At 30.5% G+C, this 22,782-nt stretch overlaps 2 protein-coding genes across 4 annotated transcripts in view; both read left to right on the top strand.

Moving 5' to 3' along the window:
- The window catches only part of LOC105247861, a 44,176-nt gene extending 42,244 nt beyond the window's left edge, over positions 1-1,932 (top strand). For 2 of the 3 annotated variants that reach the window (XR_888927.2, XR_888928.2), the window contains exon 2: positions 1,612-1,932. Coding sequence is in view for 1 of the 3 variants with exons in the window: in XM_011252269.2 (XP_011250571.1) it covers positions 1,612-1,758 (147 nt within the window). In the remaining 2 variants the exon portion in view is untranslated. The remainder of the gene's footprint in view (positions 1-1,611) is intronic. The other variant, XM_011252269.2, reaches the window with a different exon arrangement.
- Positions 1,933-5,903: 3,971 nt separating this feature from the next.
- Positions 5,904-10,928, top strand: LOC105247866 (synaptic vesicle glycoprotein 2B). Its single transcript, XM_025414936.1, has 11 exons — positions 5,904-6,103; positions 6,416-6,640; positions 6,847-7,009; positions 7,149-7,270; positions 7,510-7,754; positions 7,880-8,064; positions 9,129-9,297; positions 9,438-9,552; positions 9,651-9,810; positions 9,905-10,032; positions 10,225-10,928. Exons 1-11 carry the CDS (start codon positions 6,037-6,039, stop codon positions 10,281-10,283), a joined length of 1,638 nt encoding a protein of 545 aa, XP_025270721.1. The 5' UTR covers positions 5,904-6,036; the 3' UTR covers positions 10,284-10,928.
- Positions 10,929-22,782: the final 11,854 nt, after the last annotated feature.

Raw genomic sequence — 22,782 nt, 5'->3', positions numbered from 1 at the left:
AATCAATCTCTCTAATTATATGCTATGAATCAAACTTCATAGCAGAATGCAATTTCAAGAAATTTTAATGTTTACATTCGCTTATGCAGTAAAGGAAAATATTTAGTACTATCTCTTTGCAAAATGTATTAACTTAAAAAATAATTTTAGACAATACACAGGTCGTTTGATAAAATTAAGTAAGACACCAATCTCCTCTCTCTCTCTATCTTTTAGCATGATTCTTCGCGTGTAATTATATGATTAAATTTCAGTTACATCATGGTTAAATTTAAATGGTTTCTGAACAAGATATTATTGCAACGAATATTTCTTTTAAGCATTAGTGGTCTGATTGCATATGAGATTTTAACAGGCTATCTCGATTACAACAATCAGGTTATACATTTTAAAATCTTTTGAAATATAATTAATCTGCGTATATGTAATATTTTCAAGTAAATATTTAGAATATTATATAGTGAGTTTAAGATACATATAATAATGAATACAATATAATGTTATTATGACTCTTTTTATCAGAAATAGAGAAATAGATTTTCGGATAAATCTTCTTTCATTCTTCATGCATGCAAGACATATCGTCTTTAAAAAGAATGGAAATCACTCTGTATTTAATTATTTGAATTGCAGCAATATATTCATCGAATTAAATCCTGTTGCATTTACCAGAAAACGAAGCATGTTCAATGATCAGTCACGAATGTTGTGTATCATTAATTCATTATGTCGGCCACATTCATTATAGACTACATTGATCGTGCAAAACACTCCATATAAAACGATTCGCTTAATGTACACCTAGACAGAAGAGATTTATGCCGTGAAGCGTGTAATTAATTATCAAACTGTTCCATAAAACCTTCGTTCCATCGTGGAGTTTGTTCCTCATCTCTCATATTTCGACGTGCAATTGATTATGCTTCAATACATTTTTTTTATTAATTTTATTTCGTTTGTACACAATCTATACTTGACGTAATTATGTCGTCACAAATTATGTTGCAATTTATATCTCTTACTTTTCTATTATTTTAAAACTTTTAATAATTTGTTTTTAAATTTTTTAAAAACTAATTTGTAAATTTAATTTTTCCTTTTTTTAGAAATTATTATTAATTAGACTAGTCTATGTTTTTTCAAAAATGGTATTCAATCAAATAACTATTTATTCTATTTATTTTAAATATTTAATTCCATTAAAATATTAAATTATCACTAGAAATATTTTGAAATATTTGAAAACTATGCTATATATTCGAATCAACTATTTCATTTAATTAATTACTTAACTCATTTATGTACATGCATCTCCATTATTAACGATTTCTATCAGCTTTAAACATCTTTACGCGATCTCGAAGATATAGTAAGCATTGGGTCATACGCTTCGTACGAGTTGTTCGATGTTAACCCTATTTCATTTAGTAAAAGGACGCCGATTTTTATTTCTCCTTGTTCGATAAAAGTATCATTGGTCTAAAAGCAGGCCGTTTGCTACGCAACGTCGATTTCGCGGCTGAAATGCAGGAAACTTTAATTACTCCGGTGAAACGAACTTTGCGATACGCTAACCTTGTGTTTCTTTTCTCTTTCTTTCTTTCTTCGAAGGTGGTCGAATACATGCAGTCAATGCCATACCGACAAGCTCGAGAATCTAGCAGGCTGAAAAGTAATCAGCGTCTCTCTTCTGATGAAGCTGAGTCATCTCCAAGGGATCAAGATGCAGCTGCACAGAAGAGCACCGCGAATGAGTAGATTTTTCATGATTCTGTAATGAAACGCCTTTGAATTAGATAACATTATAAATATTAATTGACAACAAATTTATTTTATACAAGTTTTAAATTATTTTACATATTTCTGTATTTGTATTTTAAATATTTAATATTTTAAATGTATTTAAAAAATACATTCTGTATCTCCACTGTTTTGTGCACCAGAAAAATTTTAATATTACATTATTGTCTACAAATATGCAATTATCGTCAAATATTTAGAATAAATCTAGAAAATCAAATAAATTGCATTGGATGATGCAAATATGTTCTACTAGATATTGAATATTATATTTGCAATACAATCTCAAAAATGTGTTTTAAAAAATATATTGTGTATCTTCACCATTCTATGCATCAGAAAAATTTTAATATTACATTATTGTCTACAAATATGCAATTATCAAATATTTAATAGAATAAATCAAGAAGATCAAACAGATTGCATTAGGTGATGCAACTGTACTCTACTAGATATAATTAAACATTATATTTGCAATACAATCCTGAAAACAATTTCCTGATGTTTATCTATGCATCACAGTTAATCACGCGAAACACCTATATGATTGTAACTATGTCACATAATCATTTGCGCGTGATTAATAATGCATGCTTGGAAATCGTGTAACATGCATCCAAGCTTTCCTCCATAAGCATATAAACACAGATATCGAAAGAGGATATAGGATTTCCTGTATCGAATGCAACAAAGGAACAAAGCTATCGACGAACGGCGTTTAATTTGCGATTTATGTACGTACATATTGATAGAGATAGCATGATAGAATCTCGAGAAAAATTATGACTGAAATCAAGCTCCATCGTTAAATTTACGACTTACTTACGTAGAATAGATTTTTTTGAATGAACAATGAATCATTCACGAACAGCATGCAAATCGATTTATGAAATATAATTTATAAATTAATGATAATTAACGCATATATATCTATAAAAGGTTTTCAAGTGACATTTCATCAAATCTCGACACTGAACCGCATGCGTGCAGCAGGATTTCCCCTTTCTATTTAAACCATGGTGGAGAAGCTTTTGCGAAACATGTAATCACGCTTTTCAAAGATAATAGCCAAATTTTGTCTAACGATTCGATATAAAGTCGAAAATCAGTTAAACAAATATTCTGACAAACGTATGGTCAAGACTAACTCCGATAACACAAAATCAGTCGACATTAATGTCAGGGACAGAGGTTTATTACCCAATCAAGAAATTAAGTAACAAAGCCGAAGGTTATTCTTCTAAATTACTTTGCTATTCAAGGCCATTTGTAAAGAGGAAAACAGCATTTGTAAAGAGAATAATTGGATCAATAATTGTAGAGTTGACCGACAGATTTGATAAAAACGTTCGGGAAATACTACATCAATGACTTTAAAATATTGCGATGTTTAGTTTGCGTATAAAGTAAATTTCCTATGTTAGATTCAAGCAATTTTATATTTTAGACAACTAATACCTAAATTCATCTCTTTTGTTCTAAAAATCCACTCATCAAAAAGAATCATTAAATTGTAAGACATTATTTCAGGCATGATTATGAGTCTTGAGTCTGATTATGAGTCACAATCGGGCAATTTTAATCACTTATATTAATGTTTAGGGAGAGTGTGACAACATTATTTTATTTCCCACAACGTCGACGTGAATCGAAGTTTCTGTAATGTTAAATACCATTGAATGCTAAATAACATTCAATAAGTTGAAATACATAACATTCAATAAATTGAAATATACAGGAAGATCGATTGAAAAATATTCATATGAATCGGTAAGCTAACGCTGATATTGATGAATGCCTCGTTGTCGATTCTTCCTTCCATTAGTCCTTTTGCGAAGCCATAAAGTCATCGGAGAGACTCACTCGCTGGAAAACTGTGGAACGATTCAGATATATAAAGAGAGATCCAGAAGTCTTTTCTAAGGAACGAACCGTGATAATTGCTTAAATTCCAATACAATATTGCGAATTGAAAATTTGATTCTAATTGGCAAGTTACGTAAGTTGTAAATTTCAAAATTAATTAATTTGAGAGATTTGATTTATCTAAGGTAATTATTCCTTATACATCAATTTTCAATAGAATTCCAAGGTCCTTCCAACTTCGCATCCCCAAGTTCCTCTTATAGTTATTATTCCAATTGTTTATTATTATTCCAATTATTTTAATTAACTAACTTAATTTTTTCAAAATTATTAGAATATTAAAAATCTTCCTGATTATTATATTAGAGCCCCAATAGAGTCACGGATCCGGCTGCATTAGGTAGAGGCTATTTGTTGTTGTATGATCACGAAATTTTATTTTAATAAATTTTTTATTTATTTGCTGATTAATTTAATAAAGTTATCAAAAGAAAATAATATTTGTATCTCAATATATATACAGTAATAAACATTGCTTAATTAAAGGTTGAGAAAATTTTTAGTAGAATATATAATTTTCTTCAGAGTTTCTTATTAAATTACAATTATAAATTTACAGACTATCCGCTATGATTCATCCGCAAAATACTTTGTTAAAGTTTGTTATGTATTATACAAGATCTTAAAGTATCTTAATGTTTAATAGAATAATTTATGAATATGTATATATGAACAACAATCATAGGTTGGCAGCAGTCGGGAGTAAAAATGTCAAACTTTGCTTCTTTAATACACTATCTATATATATAAGATTAGAAAGATAAGATTTTCTTAAATATTATAGGAGATAAAGACAACAATCTGTGATTTAATAACGATTCTGGAAATTTTTAATTTCTAGAAAAGAGAAATAGTTAAGTAGCAAATCTTTTATTTTGCATTCGTGAAAATTAAGCCTATATAATTATAGAGAAATGCAGTCGTAAACTTGAAGAATCTTTTCACATTCTCTGCTTGTTACACAAAAAACAATAGGAGAAAAACTACCGCATTCTTTGAACATCATAACTCATAAAAGTCTACAGAACGTTGAGAATTATATTTAACGGTTCTTCTTTTAGTGCTACTTTTTCGTCTAATAAAAATGGAATATCATTTGGTAGTTTAATTTATTAATATCGTATATTTTTGGAGTAGTTTAATTTATTAACATCACATATATTTTGGAATAGTTTAATTTATTAATATCACATATATTCGTATAAATTTTGTAGAAAGATTATAATTATTATAATTTATACACATATATTACATTTATATATTATTATATCTTTAAATAAAAATATCTCACTATTAACAAAATTATAAAAAGAATTATAAAAAAGAGAGGAAAAGAGAGAAAGAAAAAAGGAAACAAAGAGAGATAATAATATAAATAATATATATAATATAAGTGATTTAAATAAAATTCTGAAGTAACGATATTCGTGTGTATTGTTATTTATAAAATTAGAAATAAAAAAGATGAAAAATTAAAAATAAAATGACATTTAAGGTAAGTAATAAAAGAATATGATTAAAAGCAAAAATAAACGACCTGAATAAAGTAAAAAAAATATATAGCTAATTTAAAAACGGATAAAGATAAAAACGATATTTTTAAAACTGGATCAATGTAATTATTTTACAATGCTAAAATCAATAAATATCATCCCTAATACTATTGTTTTAATTATTACGCACGCACACATATATAAAATTAATTTAATATGTAATTTAATATGTAATAATTTAATTATGTAATATTAATTTACTACTGAGAAAGATTGCGTTAGTTTATATGACAAAGATTAATGTGTATTCTCTTTCTTTCTCTTTCTCTCTTTGGTTTATTATATTTTTATAGATTTCAACTAAAATTTATGCATATTAGTAAAAAGAAATAGTTAAATATATATTAAAAATATTATATGCATATACGAAGATGTTAATTATGGGATGTGTGATTCTCCTCAAATATCGAAATTATCGGCGTAATCGCAATAAATCAACAGGTTAAGAGTACTAGTTTACTTAAGTGATAAAAAAGTTTGCGAGAAATCAAACGAGATGAACTCAGAAAAATGACGGGGAGGAAATGTGTCTTGAAAACGAAAGCTGATTTCATCAGCTCAGGGATCTTCCTGTAATATATATGCATGCTGTATATAAGTGTTATCGGCTGTTATCACTGTTATTACTACTCTTACAGTAGAAGCAGAACAAGCTCTCATTTTAACGTGTCGAAAATTTGGAAAATTGCTTCGATCGTGGATCATGTGTTATGTAATAATTTTTTCATAATATTTCGTAAAATATAGATATTACGCGATGTCGAACAATAACACATCTAATATAGATGTGTCTGAGGAGAAAAAGATTCAACAACGTAATTCAAGTAAGTGCACAATTCATAAATATTGATCAAATAGAAGTTGATTTTGCTGAAGATATACCTGTGACATAATTAAGATTTATTTTTGATAATCTAACAAATTTTATAGTGCCTTTTAAAGATAGGAAAAATGTTTTCTAGTTTCAAACGCAAGCTTCTTAATAATAATTTTTTAATTTTTATTTTTCTATTAAAATATTTAAAATGCGTGTAAATATATATATATATATATATATATATATATATATATATATATAGTGCATAGCAATTTTTTAGATATGTATATTATATATATCTAAATATATATATTTACAGTTGTGATTGAAGATGTGCCAAATGCGAAAATGGCAGATTTCGAAACGGCAATTTCCGCCGCTGGAATCGGAAAATTTCAATATCTTCTCATTATCGGGATTATTCCGATTTCATGGGGCTCTAGTATAGATACAGCTAATATGTCGATGATACTTCCATCGGTGGGATGCGATTTACGATTGTCATTATTTGACAAAGGACTTTTAAACGCCATCATCTATGTAGGTGAGTGATAATATGACGTTTTGAATTATTTTCAATGCAATCTTAAATTAAGATTTTATTGGAACAATATGATGAATTTTTATCATTATTATATTATAAAAAGATATATAAAATAAGAGATAAAAAATAGGATATAAAAAAATCTATCATAGTTTTATGCATGTGTACAAAATGTTATATATTTTATACAAAAAATGGCGCTATAGGTATGGTGTTGAGTGGTTTTATGTGGGGATATCTCGCTGACGTTAAAGGAAGAAAAAAGATTATATTATACGGCTATTTAGCGGATAGTATTTGTAATATACTCGCAGGTTTTTCGCAAAATTTTGAGACGCTTGTGTTCTTCAAATTTCTCAGTGGCTTTCTGTGAGAGAAATATAATATATATATACATTACATTATACTATATTAATTCAATAACTTTTCGAAGAAAAGCAACGAATGAATCATCATTTAAGAATTATTTAACGATCGAATTAACGGCCAGTTTTATTTTTATCATTAGTGTAAGTGGACCGCATGCCACTCTTTTGGCATATTGTTCGGAATTTTTCGGAGATAAAGGTAGAGCGAAAATTCCACTTATTGTCAGCGTCTCCGTTTCGTTCGGATGTGTAGTTAATGCAGGTAAAATAACTTTATATTACAAAAAAATTATATAAGCAATTATCAATCAATATAATCTAATATAAATTTATTATATACAAATTTATGTATATATTTACTTTTTAAATTTAGAAAGTAATCTAAAATATTATCATATTCTAATATATATTATATATATCCAATACATATCTAATATATATTTAATATATATCTTCATATATCTAATATATCAATCTTTCTAATATTGTATTTGTGGTTAGTATTTGCTTGGCTAGTGATTCCTCAACCATGGTCAATTGTTCTTGGAGACGGTGCTTTTGTCTATAATTCTTGGAGAATATATCTATCCATCTGTGGATTACCGATGTTAATAGGCACTGTCTGCTTTTGTTTCTTTCCGGAGAGCCCCAAGTTTTTGATGGCACAAAATTGTAATAAAGCTGCACTTGAAATCTTTAGAAAAATTTACAGTATAAATACTGGTCTGCCTAAGGATAATTATCCTGTAAGCACATATACATATATTATAATTAAATATAATAATTGTACTAGTTTTAGTAAAATATTTCAGGTAATAATAAAAGAAAGAAATATTTTACATTTTTCTTTATTATATATTATTATATACAGATACATGCTTTGAAAGATATAAATTTAAACAATACTCTAGAGCGATCGCATTCGCATACATCAAAATCTCAAAATAAGACAAAATCTTTAAAGGATGGAATTCAGCAGATGAAGCCTATGTTCTTGAACCCATATCTACCGCGTATATTGTTACTGATTACCATACAATTCGGTGCAATGTTATGGTGAGTATTAATTATTAATATATATATATATATATATATTTATATTAATAATTAATATTAATATATTATATTAATATTAATATTATTATAATATTAATATCATTTACAATTAATATTAATATTAATTATAAATATAATTTTATTAATTTATTTATTCAATTGTTAAATAGAATATTTTTGCAATAATCATAAATAATATTAGAGTCAATTTTTTTATTATTAGTGGCATAATAATTGCTAATTTCTGCAAGGTCATTGTCATCAATGTCGTAAATCAAAGTTATCACAATGGTGAGAATAGAATAGTAATGTAATGTGTGCATAATATATCTGCATGACGAATATGTATACAATCGTACGATGTTTTTTACGAGATATAAAATAAGACACATATCACAATATACACATCACATTTGTAAAAGTTTAAAACCCCGGTTAGTTGTACAAGTACCGCGTTGATGGTTGAATGACAGATTTGAAAATTTATGATCTTATCAGTGCACGTAAGATATATCGCACGTTTGTTTCTGCATGTTTCGCTGATTGTGAGATATATTTCTATTATCTAGATACGTATCGCTCCGAATTCCATACATCTTATGTATCATGTGATCTACTAAATTCTTTTACTAAATTAAAGATATCAACGGAGGTGAAAATAAAGCTGAATACACATCGCCCTCGCTTCAGAAAAGTCTAAAAGCTTCTACTAAATTAAAGGATGTCAGATTAACAATGGCAAATATAAAATGGCGTTGTTTGTCGGATTAATTATACAATTTGCAATTAAATTAAACGTCCTTTTTGTTCTCTGGCATTATCGAACTCGGTGAAAATTTTCCATTGCCGTAGATCTTGATAACGACAAGCAAAACAATTCACAGACTGAGCAAGTTACGATTAAATTGCGATGAGACAAATATTATTCATAAATTATTTAAATAATTATGGATTATATTTTTTATTTTGATTTACATTTATACTTCATTTATTTAATGAATGTTAAATAACTTATCTTTAACTTTATTGTGAATTACTTATATTAATGTTTTCTATATTTACAGTTTAAATACTCTTCGCCTCTGGCAACCACAGCTCTTTGCGACGATAGAGAACTTTAACAGCCTTAATACTAACATAACTAATCCTACTTTTTGCGAAATACTAGATATTTCGACATCTGCAAAAGAAAATATAACTGTTACATTGGAGGAAATGTCAAATTGTGAGAAAGTAAGATAGATGTGTATATTAAATATATAAAAAAAAGTCAATTTGAAAAATGTCATATCATTAAATATAAAAAAAATATTTATATCTTTATACTTTTAAAATTTTATTATGTTCTTTATTTAATAAATTGATTATTTCAGATTGTTATAGCAGATTCAATATACGTCGACACTATTATTGTATCAGTTATTTCTAGTTCTTGTATATTATGTGCCAGCATCTTCGTTAATTATCTCCAACACAAATATCTTTCATGTAAGTTGTCTTCCATTTACATAAATCGATTACTATTTAGAAGACAAGAGAGAAAAATAGACTCTATACTAATTTTTTATAATTAATCCTTAATACAGTCATTAGCTACGGATGTGCGCTTCTGTGTTCTATATCCTTAATCTGGTCTACAAATACATTAGTTACCCTTATACTTACGTGCTTATACGTCGGATTATTTAACAAAGGTTATAATATTACGGTCAGCGCGACTGTTTTGCTTTTTCCCACATCTTTGAGGTTTGTCATTTAAATTTATAAAATTATTTACGCTCGCTTAAAGAAAATAGACAATTAATGCAGTAATGTGTTCAATTTTATATTTATTTATTAGAGCCATGGCAGTAAGTATGGAAATGCTAGTAGGAAGAATAGGAACCATAGTCGGCAATCTTGTCTTTCCAGTCTTACTTGAGTATGGCTGCGTAGCACCGATTATCAATCTGATATGCTTCAATTTGCGTAAGTATTCTATTCATTGAAAAGCAAAGTCTTAAACATATTATCAAAATGTGGCAACATAGATTCGATGTGTCAAATAATTTCAATGTTTTAAATAAAAGTAGCAACGTTAATTTGCTTTCGAAATAAAGAAATGCATTACTATTTGTGCATATATTATCTTATTAAAAAATATAATTTAATATTTTTTAGTATGTATAGTTCTTACGTGTTTCATACCGAATACACGTAAACACGCAGTGTTTACGTAAGGATCATATTCTGTTAATTGTATGAGATCAAAGAGAGTAATCAGAAGCGGAGGATCTCAAAAAGAGAAACACCAAAAGAGCACGTTGACGGGCTTGCTCAGGTTTTGCACTTCTACGGTTCACATTTTTTAATAACATTTCCAAGAATCCACGATCGTTAAGCAGAGCCTCCAAGGACCTAGATCGAAGCTTATCGTGAACCATGATCGAGCTCGTATGAGGGCGGACAATGGTCATACATATACATGCATATACACAACGAAAGACTGCACGAGGCCTTGAGTTTCACTTTCGACACATCCTGGAGAGCCCTCCAGCCTTCACCCACATGTTCGTTCTTCTCTATCCCGCGCCTCTTCTCATGTGGACGCAGCTTTATCGGAGATCTCAGGACCTCGTCATCTCCGTATCTGCCACCGTTGATCGGTGTAATAAAAAATGTGTGTGTGCGTGTGTGTATCGCGATGTATATACATAAATACTCCAGAAGAAAATCAGCAGAGACGTGTCAATAAAGTATGAATTAAGTACATTATCATGCCGATTGTTAATGAAAAGTTTTATGGCAATACTTCAACTATTTTTAGACAATTTGCGCATATAAATATGTGAATTATTAAAGAGAAACTGTGAAATATTGCGCAATTATATAATTCTATTTTATGATATTTAATTTATATAAATTTATATTTCATAATACGTGATTTTTAAGAATTATCATAATAAATTAGTGATTATAAGATTTGTAAATTGCTCATGTCTTTTATTTGTGTATAACTAAAAAAGAGAGAGAGTGAAAAAAGAGGAATTATGATACAATTTATAAAAATCATTCTTTCTAGGTAAATATATTGGTAGCAATACACACACTTCACATGTATATATATTATATGTCTATTATTTTATCATTCTAGATGCGGAGTTGTAAAGTAACTGAAACAATTATAGTAAATTATTATATATTATAGATTATAAATTATTATAAATTAAATTAATATAATATAAATTATTATAATATTTATATTATAGAAAAATTATAATAAATGAAACAATTACAATATAAATGATATTTATGTCGCAAATATATAATTGTCACAAAATTATGTGAAATTATTCTATAATCTTGATGCATATAATATTTCGATGATTAACATGTGAAAATTAGATTGAAGATACCATTACATTCGCGCGTGACGATTATATAGTTAACAGTTAAATGTACGAAGTTAAATGTACGCAATTCAACTGCAGGCACGTTTAACTGTTAATGAAATCACGTAATGTTTCATTAACAACTGAACACTCGCGCGCGATATAATTAAAAGTGTCGGCAACTTTCTATGGCGTTTTATTGTATAAGGGCTCCGCGTGGCGCCCTAAGACTGCATTCCGCATAAATTACAGAAGAGATGCACACCCGTATCCGTCAGTGAAAAAAAAGTGTCTGCATTTCTTTCATTAGTTCCATCTGCGAACATCTATCGAAGCGATTCAACGTCTGCATTAAAAGCCGACGTGTACTCGCAATCCGGTATGCGTTGATATATCAATAACGATCTACATCTTCAACAACTTCATCAAAGGCTTCATTTAACAAGGATATCTTACCCGACGTCTTAGTTGCACGATCGAGGATATTGTGAAGGTTCCTTTAGATATTTTCTCATAGAGATGTTTTCATACTAATTACAATGCAATTTATTGACATTAACAAGGCGTGTAAAATATAATGAAGAGAAAGAGAGAGTTTTCTGCTGATATTCTAATCATCATCCGTTGAATGTCGAGGAGAATAAAATATTTATAAACTTTCTTAACTTTAAATTAAACTCCTAATAAGTAACTTTGATCCCCGCTGAAATTAATATTTTATATTATATCAAATTAAAAATTATTACAATTAATTATTGAAGTGAAGATTAAGCCATTTTCATCTTAAATATGTCCGCGCCTCTTTCGGTGCAAAAAAAAGAAAACAAATAATCGTACAAAGAAAAATGAGCAAAATAAAAACAATAAGCCGTTAATCAAGCAAGTCGCGTGAGAATCACTTCTCTTCGTTCTCTAATCATTCTATACGGACACGAAGTATCGTCTCGTATCGCGATTTCACGGCCGCTATTCGCTCGATCGTTCCTTCTCGCCGTGGGTACCGCCGCGGCAAGATAGTTGCATCGGGATCGTATCGGTATGATACTGTTAACTCATCCCGCGAATACTCGGGCTTCCACGCGGCTTCCGTTGCTTTTCCACCGCGGCATTCTTGAGAAGTTTAGAATCACCGAAAAAAAGACAAGGAAGAGAAAAAAGTTGCGCTCTCTCACTTTATCATCTCATTTATCGTTACGTCCCCATTTGGTATCACACAACCGCATAAATACAGTTAAGCTTATCGTTAATATCGTCGTTATCTCTATCTTATCACCGTTATATTTTTTCACTATCGATTTTATGAATAAAAAAATAATATATGCATTTTATTCGATTTTTTAGAAAAGCATCCTTCACATCTTGTAAGCGTGCTGTTATCCGCAATTTGATCTTTGCTTCAGAATAATATCTCTTGTTGAGTGCTTAAAGAATAGATCGATCAAAAAGATCGAAAGATCTTGAAGAGCCCGATATTAACCTTCGATAAATTCGCCGATTACTTTGTACATTATGACGGATAAAATTAGCAAAATTAATCGAAGACGGTTATCCAGCGCGGAGCGGTGACCGGACGTAGGCGTTCGGTTGGCTAATTGCAGGCTTGTTTTTTGTTTTTAATTGCAAACATGTTTTTCTCTAATGACATGCTGCTAGAGATCGATGAAAAGTTAATCGAGCAGCCTTGCTGCCGTCAAAGACAATTGACTTTTAGAGTAGTCGATTGTCTGTTCACTCCGAATGAAATAGATGAGTCATTTTCAACATGGTTCATATTCTCTATTGTGTGCAGTGCAATAACCGGATGTCAATGTCCGTTTCTTAACAGGTGGACTTGAAAGTGAATCATTTCGATAACGACATTTAATTATAAATTTTTTACACGTTAAGAGAACTTTTACTGACGGCTTGATTTTGCAATAGTCATTATAAATGTGTGTGTGTGTGATATTTTAAATACACATTATCTGATCAAGTGTTTTATATTATGAAAAAAATACACAGAAAAAAAGACATTCTTGTTTGAAAAATATATTTAGTTTTAACAAGAAAATCTTGAAATAAGATTATATTGCGTTAATTAAAGAAAAATATAATTGCTTGAATAATTGCTTATTTGAATGAAGCCATTTTATATAGTTCAATCCAGAAAAATATATTCTTATGATTTAAGATTTAATTTTCTCGAATGGAAAAGAAACAATGTTAGATAGAAAATAATATTTTTAAATCAAAGATTATAATTTTCTTAAAGTAGAATTAAATAATTATATATTCTTCAGGTGACAATTACAATATTAAAATAAGACTATAATATTGTTGAAATCTAAAATTATTAAATTCTTCTAAGAAGATTATAAATTGTTGCGTATATACGAAACAATGCACGCGTTTAAGTATATAAGTTTTGATTTGACATTTATTTTTTTCTGTGTATAATAAATTAATTAAAATATATAATAATATTATATATAAAATATCAATTATAGAAAAACATGTAAAAATTAATATTATTGTAATTGAATATCTCAGTGCGTAAATATGTCTATATATTTTTTATCTCTTAGAAAAAATAAACTACAGTGCGATTAAAATTTGAAATTCAAAATTGAATTCTTTTGGATCACAGCAAACATTTGTTCATAGATCATTTAACTCAAGATAATTGTCTTGATCATATCGTTTTACAATTGGATAACGGCAACAAATACAATCGCGTAGTACGATGCTCGTTAATTCTCCTCCGCTTCCATGGATTTTCTCGCGATTCTCGCTAAACGAGCAGTCCCACGATCCCCGTTATCGACATTTCGCCGAGTTGATAAAACAATGGCAAACCGCTTCCATCCTTTTCATTTGCATGAAGCTTTGCCTATAGAAATATTAAATATTTAATTAGCTATATCGATCGAGTTAAAATATATTTAAATTTATTCCGATAATTGTGGAAAATTTTTTAATTTAATTTGTTGATTATTAATAATTAAATTTAGAATAATTTTACAATAAAAAAATTCTTTCACAAACCTTCTATATACATACATAATTACTGCAAAATAATTCTATTGCATATTTTGATTATATATATATATATATATATATATATATATATATATATTATTTTCGAATATAGAATTACCGAAAAGCTATATATATCGCGCTTGTTAATTATTTATAATAAATTTCCGTTTTTTCAAGCCAATTTCCAAATTCCGAATTAAAAGATTTGATCTGTCATAAGCTCGCATTTGTTTACGTAAGCTAAATATCCCCGCACAGGTCGCATGCACCGCAATGTATTACGCTCTTATGTATTTTATGCTCTTCATTTATACGCCTACCTATGCAAATGAACGTTTTATCTAAGCCTATCTACCGCTAGGACCGCTATACCCATAGCGCACCGTGCGACTCCTCTCGCTCCTTACTGTTCTTGTATTTATTCTTTCACCTCTTGTGTGCAAGTGCGTCTTCGTTACTCTTCTCTCGTCGCATCTGCTCATAGCGATTATTCTCACATGGCCGATCTTAGAGCTGTTTTTCGCAAAACTAGGATATCGAAAGAAAAGGCTCGCGTTTTTACTTTTAAGTTGTAATGTGACTCGTTCGTTTTTTTAATTTCATGGTTCATGACTTGCCACGCGTGCTATGATCTGTCTCCATCATTTTCGCATATGCAAAGTGAATATCGCGAGAATCGTTAATTAAATAACCTGATGCAAATGGAAAGATATTTTCAACAGTTGTTGGAGTCTATATGAGTTTTTATATTAGATACTTATTATTTTAATGATTATGTATATTGTTTCATAATTAGATATTGAAGATCTTCAAAGATGCAAGAGTCAAACTTAGCGTGTATAGGAAGAAAGTAAGATTTCTATGACATCTTTTGGTTGCACACATATATAATAAATTATAAAATATATATTATATAATAAATATATATTATATAATAAATTATAAAATATATATTATAAAATAAAGAACGATTATTGTACTCTATACTATTGAAAATTAAAATCATATTTATATATATTTTCAAAAAAATTATTTTGCTGTGTTAATAATATTTAAAAAAGATTTAATTAATAAATTAGGTGCAATAAAGTCCACGTTATTTTATCAGATGAGGTCGCGATTTATAGAATCAATTCCGAGAGTCGGATCATTATCATTCGGGGTTAAGCAGTGAAAGGGTTAAGGCAACTTCGCAATTCTATGCAGGGAAATCCGCTCCTTTCCCGTACGGTGCTTCTAATGTGTCCAATGCGACCAGCTGTCCATGTCAAATCCGGTGGTGCCAAGTGCCCCGTGACTCGTAAACGACGTCTCAATTCCGCCACGGAGGTGGGAAAGCTACTTCCGCGCGAGTCAGCGAAATTGAAAATTGTCCGCTACCGGAGTTACAGTGCCATTAAGCTCGTTCTTGTTCCGTCTACCGTTGTACCTACCGTACCTACTCTCTTCCTCTGCGTTTTCTTTTTCTTGCGATCGAACAACCAAAGGACGCTGACGGAAAAAGGTGGATTCCTCTTCCCGCTCCCCCGTCTCGACGTATGTAACATAAAGTGAGGAAAATCAGAGGATGAAAGAGAATTTCCTATCAAATATACGAGAAAACAATCCTTCATAAATCAACGATGAAAGCAGCTATGAGTTAGTTTAATTGCTTAAAATATGTAATTTTAACGGAACAAGTATAAAATAGCCATTATCAAATCTTAACATATTTTAATATTAAGACTTAACAATTTTCTTTAATGCATTTAGTTATATATATAATCTTAATTAATATATATATAACATAAAATTAATTTGTTTGTGCAATTATTAATAGAATATTATGATAAAGTAGTTAAATTGCGTTTAACACATTTCGTTAATTTGAGTATAAAGATATAAATAAATTATATAAAATACGTCTGAAAAAGTGTTATCAAAATTTTCTCTTAGTTTTATGTTGAAATAATACATATATATAATATACACATCCTGTTATTGCTATTATTATATATACGTATGTATATGAAATGTGTAGATGTCAACGAATATATAAAAAGTAGTATGGGAAATATACAAAGAAGTGAGAAGAATTTTGAAGAGGTCCGTAGTTTGTCACCCATTGAAGAAGAATCAGAATCCACGCTGTGTTTCAAAGAGATGTTTCAATCTAGCAACTTTAGTGAATCGGAAGAAAGAGACTATAAAATGATGAAATCATCCTACAAAGGATGTGAAAAAACATTGAGAAAAATGGATGATAATAAAGAGGTAATATTATGCAAATTGAGAGAAAATCGGTTTCGATAGCAATCTGACATGTAGATTTGACACTTTGAAGTATAAGCAGAGTGATTCGGCAGGGGACAGCAGCTCTGGAAACGAACACATAAAGCCAGATTATTATCAACCTAAAAGAGTCAAAGGCAGCTATTGTTGCTTCAGACCGGATACTTTTGTTAAAGGTTTTGACATATTTTGAAAATTCTGTTGAAGAATAAAATAGCGTACGAGGTTCCGGACATAAAATATATTAGTCTAAAGACAAGAAGATAGATATAACTCGAAAACAATTTCAAGTATTATATGTATAAAGTGTAGGAAAAATTTTTTTACTTTTTTATTAATATTCTATTATATCGCTATAAAAATAAACGGAATACACCTGTACCTGTCGTGCTACACAAGAATGTGCGTTCCAGAGGCGGAAGCTTCCGGCGACAATGACGAGGCGGAAACTGGTCTCCGTGACAAGTCCTTGAAGACCACCGTGGAACAGCTTCAGCGCAGATTGTCCCAAGCAGAGAGGGAGATCATCGTTCTGAAGAAGCAGCAGAGTCCACAGAAATGCCAGAGTCACGAGAAATGTGAAATTCTTCACAGAGATCTGCTGATTTGGCGGGATGACCACGAAAAGAGGATCGCTTCTCAAATAGCCAGGTGGCAATTGGCGGAGAAGAGGAGGATACACGACGAAATGGAAAGCACGAGGAAAGTATACGATAATATTCAGCAATACCTGAAAACCTTGGAGAAACGAAGCGTGAAATCTTATTTGGATTTTCGAAGGCAAATCGATGTATGGGAGAAACGACTTAAGGAAGACGTTATTAATCTGCATGAAAGTAGTTTAATGGAACTTTGCGACCAATTTCAAGCATGGTAACTGATATTTAACTATCAATGACATTATTTTTATATAATTTTTATATAATTTCATAACGTCATGAATCTGGATATAATTATGTGCTTTCAGGTTTAAAACGCAAAATACAATCAATTCATCGAATGCTGGAATAGAAACAAGCGAAACGTGTAAATCGTGCAATAGTACGAGTGTAGATAAACAAGACGAACCTTGCAAATCAAACAGCTCCGAAATGACAACGTTTTATGAAGACAATGCGAAATTTCTACGTAAGATAGAGCATATCATAAAGTTCGAAGTTCAACAGCATCGTAATGATTTGGTAAAATGGATGGACCAGAAGATCGCGGAGCTCTGGTTAGCCTTTGAAAATTTCAAATATAATTTCCATCTGGATCGCGATTATTGTCGACATAATTACATCGATATAAATAATGAAACGGAATCTGTTGTAACGGAAGATTCGAATGATTTTATTACGTGCCAAGAAGCTGCGAAATCCTATTTAAATACAGATTTCGAAGAGAGATGCACATCGTGAAGCTAAAGTGTGCATTTTACAACTTATAGTCTGAAAAATATATGTTCGTTTTAGTATAAAAAGATAATAAGAAGATAAAAAAGAAACAGAATATTTCTATTTTGTAACTTTTTATATCTTTGTAAGTAATTTAAATATTTTACATTTGAGAGATATGTCGGTATAAAATTTACTTTTTAATAAAAAATATAAATGTAGGTTTATTAAATAATCATACGACTAAAAACTTATTGTAAAGTATACAGGGGTTTACTTTTGTACCGTAAAGTAAATATGTAAAGTAAATACTGTGACCTAGTATGACGTAATCCGGCAAACTAGCAGAAGGATGATATCATTACAACATCTTCCGGCCCTCTAAAGGTTAATGACGGGAGGCTATAAATTCTCAAATACGCTTGCAAATGATTCATCTCGTTATCTCGCCGCTCCAGATCACAGAGATCGCGAAATCACAGAGTGCGACATCCTCCTCGTTACGAGCTTCAGCTTACATTATCGGCTATTTTGTATTTTCTTAACAGTCATACATCATGCAACATCGCAATGATCCCGGTGCTTCTTTTTGCACGTGATTCTCGAAGGAGCGCGTATTATACGGAAATGTGTACTCTCGATCTTTATCGTGATGGATAGGAACGACAAGGGTCTTATGCCCATATAATGCGTCGCCGCGAGCATGACCTACGGACCTACCAGATAATTCCGAATCTGCGATTCAGATGCTGCTTTACATAATCACTTTCGTGAATCAGACTTCTTAAGGGATATTACGCCTCTTACGTATAGGTAAGTCAAGTCGGCGATGGACGACGGGATGTCGTCGTGCTGCCTATACCGTCGCTATTTATGGGAAAGGGGAACCCCTCTTCCTCCCGGCAGGACAGGCGTGTCCGATCGGATTCTTCGTGGGAAGACTTGCCGGTCGTTACCGATGCGATGGAATCCGCAACTCCGTTATGCACGTCGACAAATCTATATCACCGCGGATAGATTCAGGGGACTAATTATCGTCTGCATGCTTCTGGAGCGGTAGATAGCGACGTTCCGCGGTTCAATGATCTTCTTTCTTCGGGCGAGTAGATAGGAAGCTTCGTTCTTCGTGGTCCATAGAGGTACAGTGCTTTTGGGAAGCTTCAGCGTCTTTGGGACACATGATTCTTCCGTTGACACATAAATATATTTTACTATATAAAATGTCAAATTTATAAAATTTATAAAATTATATAATTTATAAAATATATATAAATATTTATTATTAAATATAAAAATTTATATAATTTATAAAATATATATAATTTAATAATAAATAATTATTAAATATAAAATTATAAAATAATTTAATATATATATATATATATATATATATATATATATATATATAATTTATAAAATTGTATAATTAAGAATTATAAGCAAATTTTATTTTCTTCAAAATAAGAGTTATATTTTCATATCAAGTCTACCATTTTATATCTTTTCCATATTATTTGATAGTTATATATTTGTTATTATATCAGGTAATTATTGATATATATTGACAGATTTTTTGGCGATATTTCAATCACGTAAAATATTTATGAGATAAAAATTCTGAAATGAGATAAATGTATGTATATTTTGTGTCTTTAGCGTTTAGCATGAGTTAAACGCATTATGCTACATGCAAATTTATTCGTGTAATTAGATTTGCAGTCGCGTGACTTTATTGCGACACACCACATCAATATGTTGCCGCGGTATGAGCTGAGAAATTGAAGCCGTTATGCGAGACAACTTGATTATCTACGCGAAGACCAGTATTAACATCTTGTTGGCAGCCAACATCCTTTCAATAAACTATGTCGTTTAAATAAGGTCAATAAATTTATGCGAAGCAAGTGTATCGATAAATACACAGAAAAAAAGGACTTCTTGTCTTGAAAATATATTTAATTTTAATGTGGAAATCTTGAAATGAGATTATATTGCGTTAATTAAAGAAAAATATAATTGCTTGAATAATTGCCTACTTGAATGAAGTCATTTTATGGGTCTGTTCGTTTTAGCTGCACTGCTGCACTAGTGCAATAAGTTAGAAAGAGACAAACATACTTTCTTTCACTCTAACTAATTGCACAAGTGCAGCAATGCAGCTAAAACGAACAGACCCTATATAGTTCAATCAAGAAAAATATATTCTTATGATTTAAGATTTAATTTTCTTGAATGAAAAAAAAAACAATGTTAGATAGAAAATAATATTTTTAAATCAAAGATTATAATTTTCTTAAAGCAGAACTAATAATTATATATTCTTGAGGTGACAATTACAATATTAAAATAAGACTATAATATTGTTGAAATCTAAAATTATTAAATTCTTCTAAGAAGATTACAAATTGTTGTGTATATACGAAACAATGCACGCGTTAGTTTAAGTATATAAGTTTTGATTTGACACTTATTTTTTTTCTGCGTATTAGATTCAAAAATTCGTAAATATTTAAAATCGTAATTATTTTATTTGTAAGAATATCTATGCTGTTTAAAAATAGTGTTCCCTCTTTATATAGCGCTATATTTTATAAAGAAAGGTGCATAATTATTTATTATTTAATATATTCTCATTGTATCTCATTCATTTTTAAGAATGCACATCTATATACATTAGTTATTTATTAATTGTTAATTTATATTACTAATTATTTTCTTATTAGTGAATACTACTAATACCATAATACACACCTATTACTTATTAATAAGTTGGAGCACCTTCTAACTGTATTTGTGTACATTACTTACGCAGACGCATTCTCGATCGAGATTGATCAATTTCCAATTATAATCAATTTCCAATTATATCACGTAATTAGAGGCATCCTCGTCTCGATATCCTTGCGTTGCAAATCCGCTAATATACTCGGGGAATTGAGGAAGTCCACGGGATTCAGCGTTCGATAAGCTCGTCGGCAATTAACCCGTTCAGCCATCAGCGTGATATCTAAATCTCACTGTATCAGTGTATTAGGGTACATCCCGCGGAGAGTGAGGCATTTCTTCTCACGCTTTTATTCCGCATAATCAACCGGCCACGAGGTAACAGGTAAATCGAGCAGGAGAAAATCCTTCTCGAAGAGGACGATCAAGAGAGAGACGAAAGAGAAAAAAGAGAAGAGAAAGAGAGAGGAAAGGAGAGGGCTACGTCACCCTGAACTTTCTTCTCCTTACGTGTCCGCCGGCAATTTAAAGGGTAATTGTCGTGTACGGGTAAGATAAGCAAGCCGTCACGCGTGTGCGTGCACGCGTACCTACGCACACGTGGCTTGGTAGCCGGATAGGCACGCGGATAGACTTAATTGCGAAAGACACCGTTAACGTTGAAGTACCGCTCCGCAACTTTCAGTGTCGACTAATCGGCCCGCTTCTCCCGAGGGACACGCAAGAATTTGCGACTATTTATGCCAAGTAGAGAGACAGTTTCTCCGTCGACGCGTCGTCGTATCGCACGATGTCGCAACGGACGTGGATACGGATAGATATGATCCTCTTATCCGACGTGGATCGTGCGAGAGTCGGAGCTGAATCCGCCCGGAACTCCCCGGAGAGACGTCCTTTTGTTGGCGAAGCTAACGGACGCATAGATCCAACCTTTAGAGATGAAGAGGGAATGTAAATAGCGATGTATATCCGATTAAATTCCTGGGTGCCGTGCTCGTGATGATGCCATCTCGCAGACGGTTGCATCCACACAGAAAAAAAATTAAGTGTCAAATCAAAACTTATATACTTAAACTAACGCGTTCATTGTTTCGTATATACGCAACAATTTATAATCTTCTTAGAAGAATTTAATAATTTTAAATTTCAACAATATTACAGTCTTATTTTAATATTGTAATTATCACCTCAAGAATATATAATTATTTAATTCTGCTTTAAGAAAATTATAATCTTTGATTTAAAAATATTATTTTCTATCTAACATTGTTTCTTTTCCATTCGAGAAAATTAAATCTTAAATCATAAGAATATATTTTTCTTGATTCAACTGTATAAAATGGCTTCATTCAAGTAAGCAATTATATTTTTCTTTAATTAACGCAATATAATCTCATTTCATGATTTTCACGTTAAAACGAAATATATATTCAAAACAAGAATGTCCTTTTTTCAGATGCGAGAAAGATGTACACATCCGGTAGGAAATTAATATTATTTTGTTGTATTATTGATAACGGCACGTTGAATACGTATACGTTGATCAACGTAAAATAGAAATTGTGTTTCTAAATTTCATTAAAAATTGATACATACGTTGTTACACGAGTATCACGAGGAATTTAGAAAGTTAAATTTGTATTCTTTCCAGACGCGTTCTGGTGAGAAAATTAGAAATGTATTTCATGTAATTTTCTTGGTAAGAGCGTTAAATTTATGGTGAAATTGGCGTTTCGTAAACTTTTACGAATCATGAAACGACGTGTTATTTTACGTAATAACGAAGAACAGCCGGTGCTCCTTCTCTCGCGCAATTGTGTTAACTCACCGCGATCCATATAAATAATTGCGCCGCTTACTACGCCACTTTATTTACGAGGCATCGTACGGTTAAGCGTAAAAGCGTAAAATTCTTGAGCCTGCGACCTCGTCGAAATGCAAAACGAGTCGGTTTACGA

This window comes from Camponotus floridanus, unplaced genomic scaffold (assembly GCF_003227725.1).
Source record: "Camponotus floridanus strain SB8 unplaced genomic scaffold, Cflo_v7.5 scaffold91, whole genome shotgun sequence".
In the NCBI taxonomy this organism is placed as follows: Eukaryota; Metazoa; Arthropoda; class Insecta; order Hymenoptera; family Formicidae; genus Camponotus; species Camponotus floridanus.
Note: the sequence above shows the minus strand (reverse complement) of the source record. Positions and strands in the feature narration are given on the sequence as shown.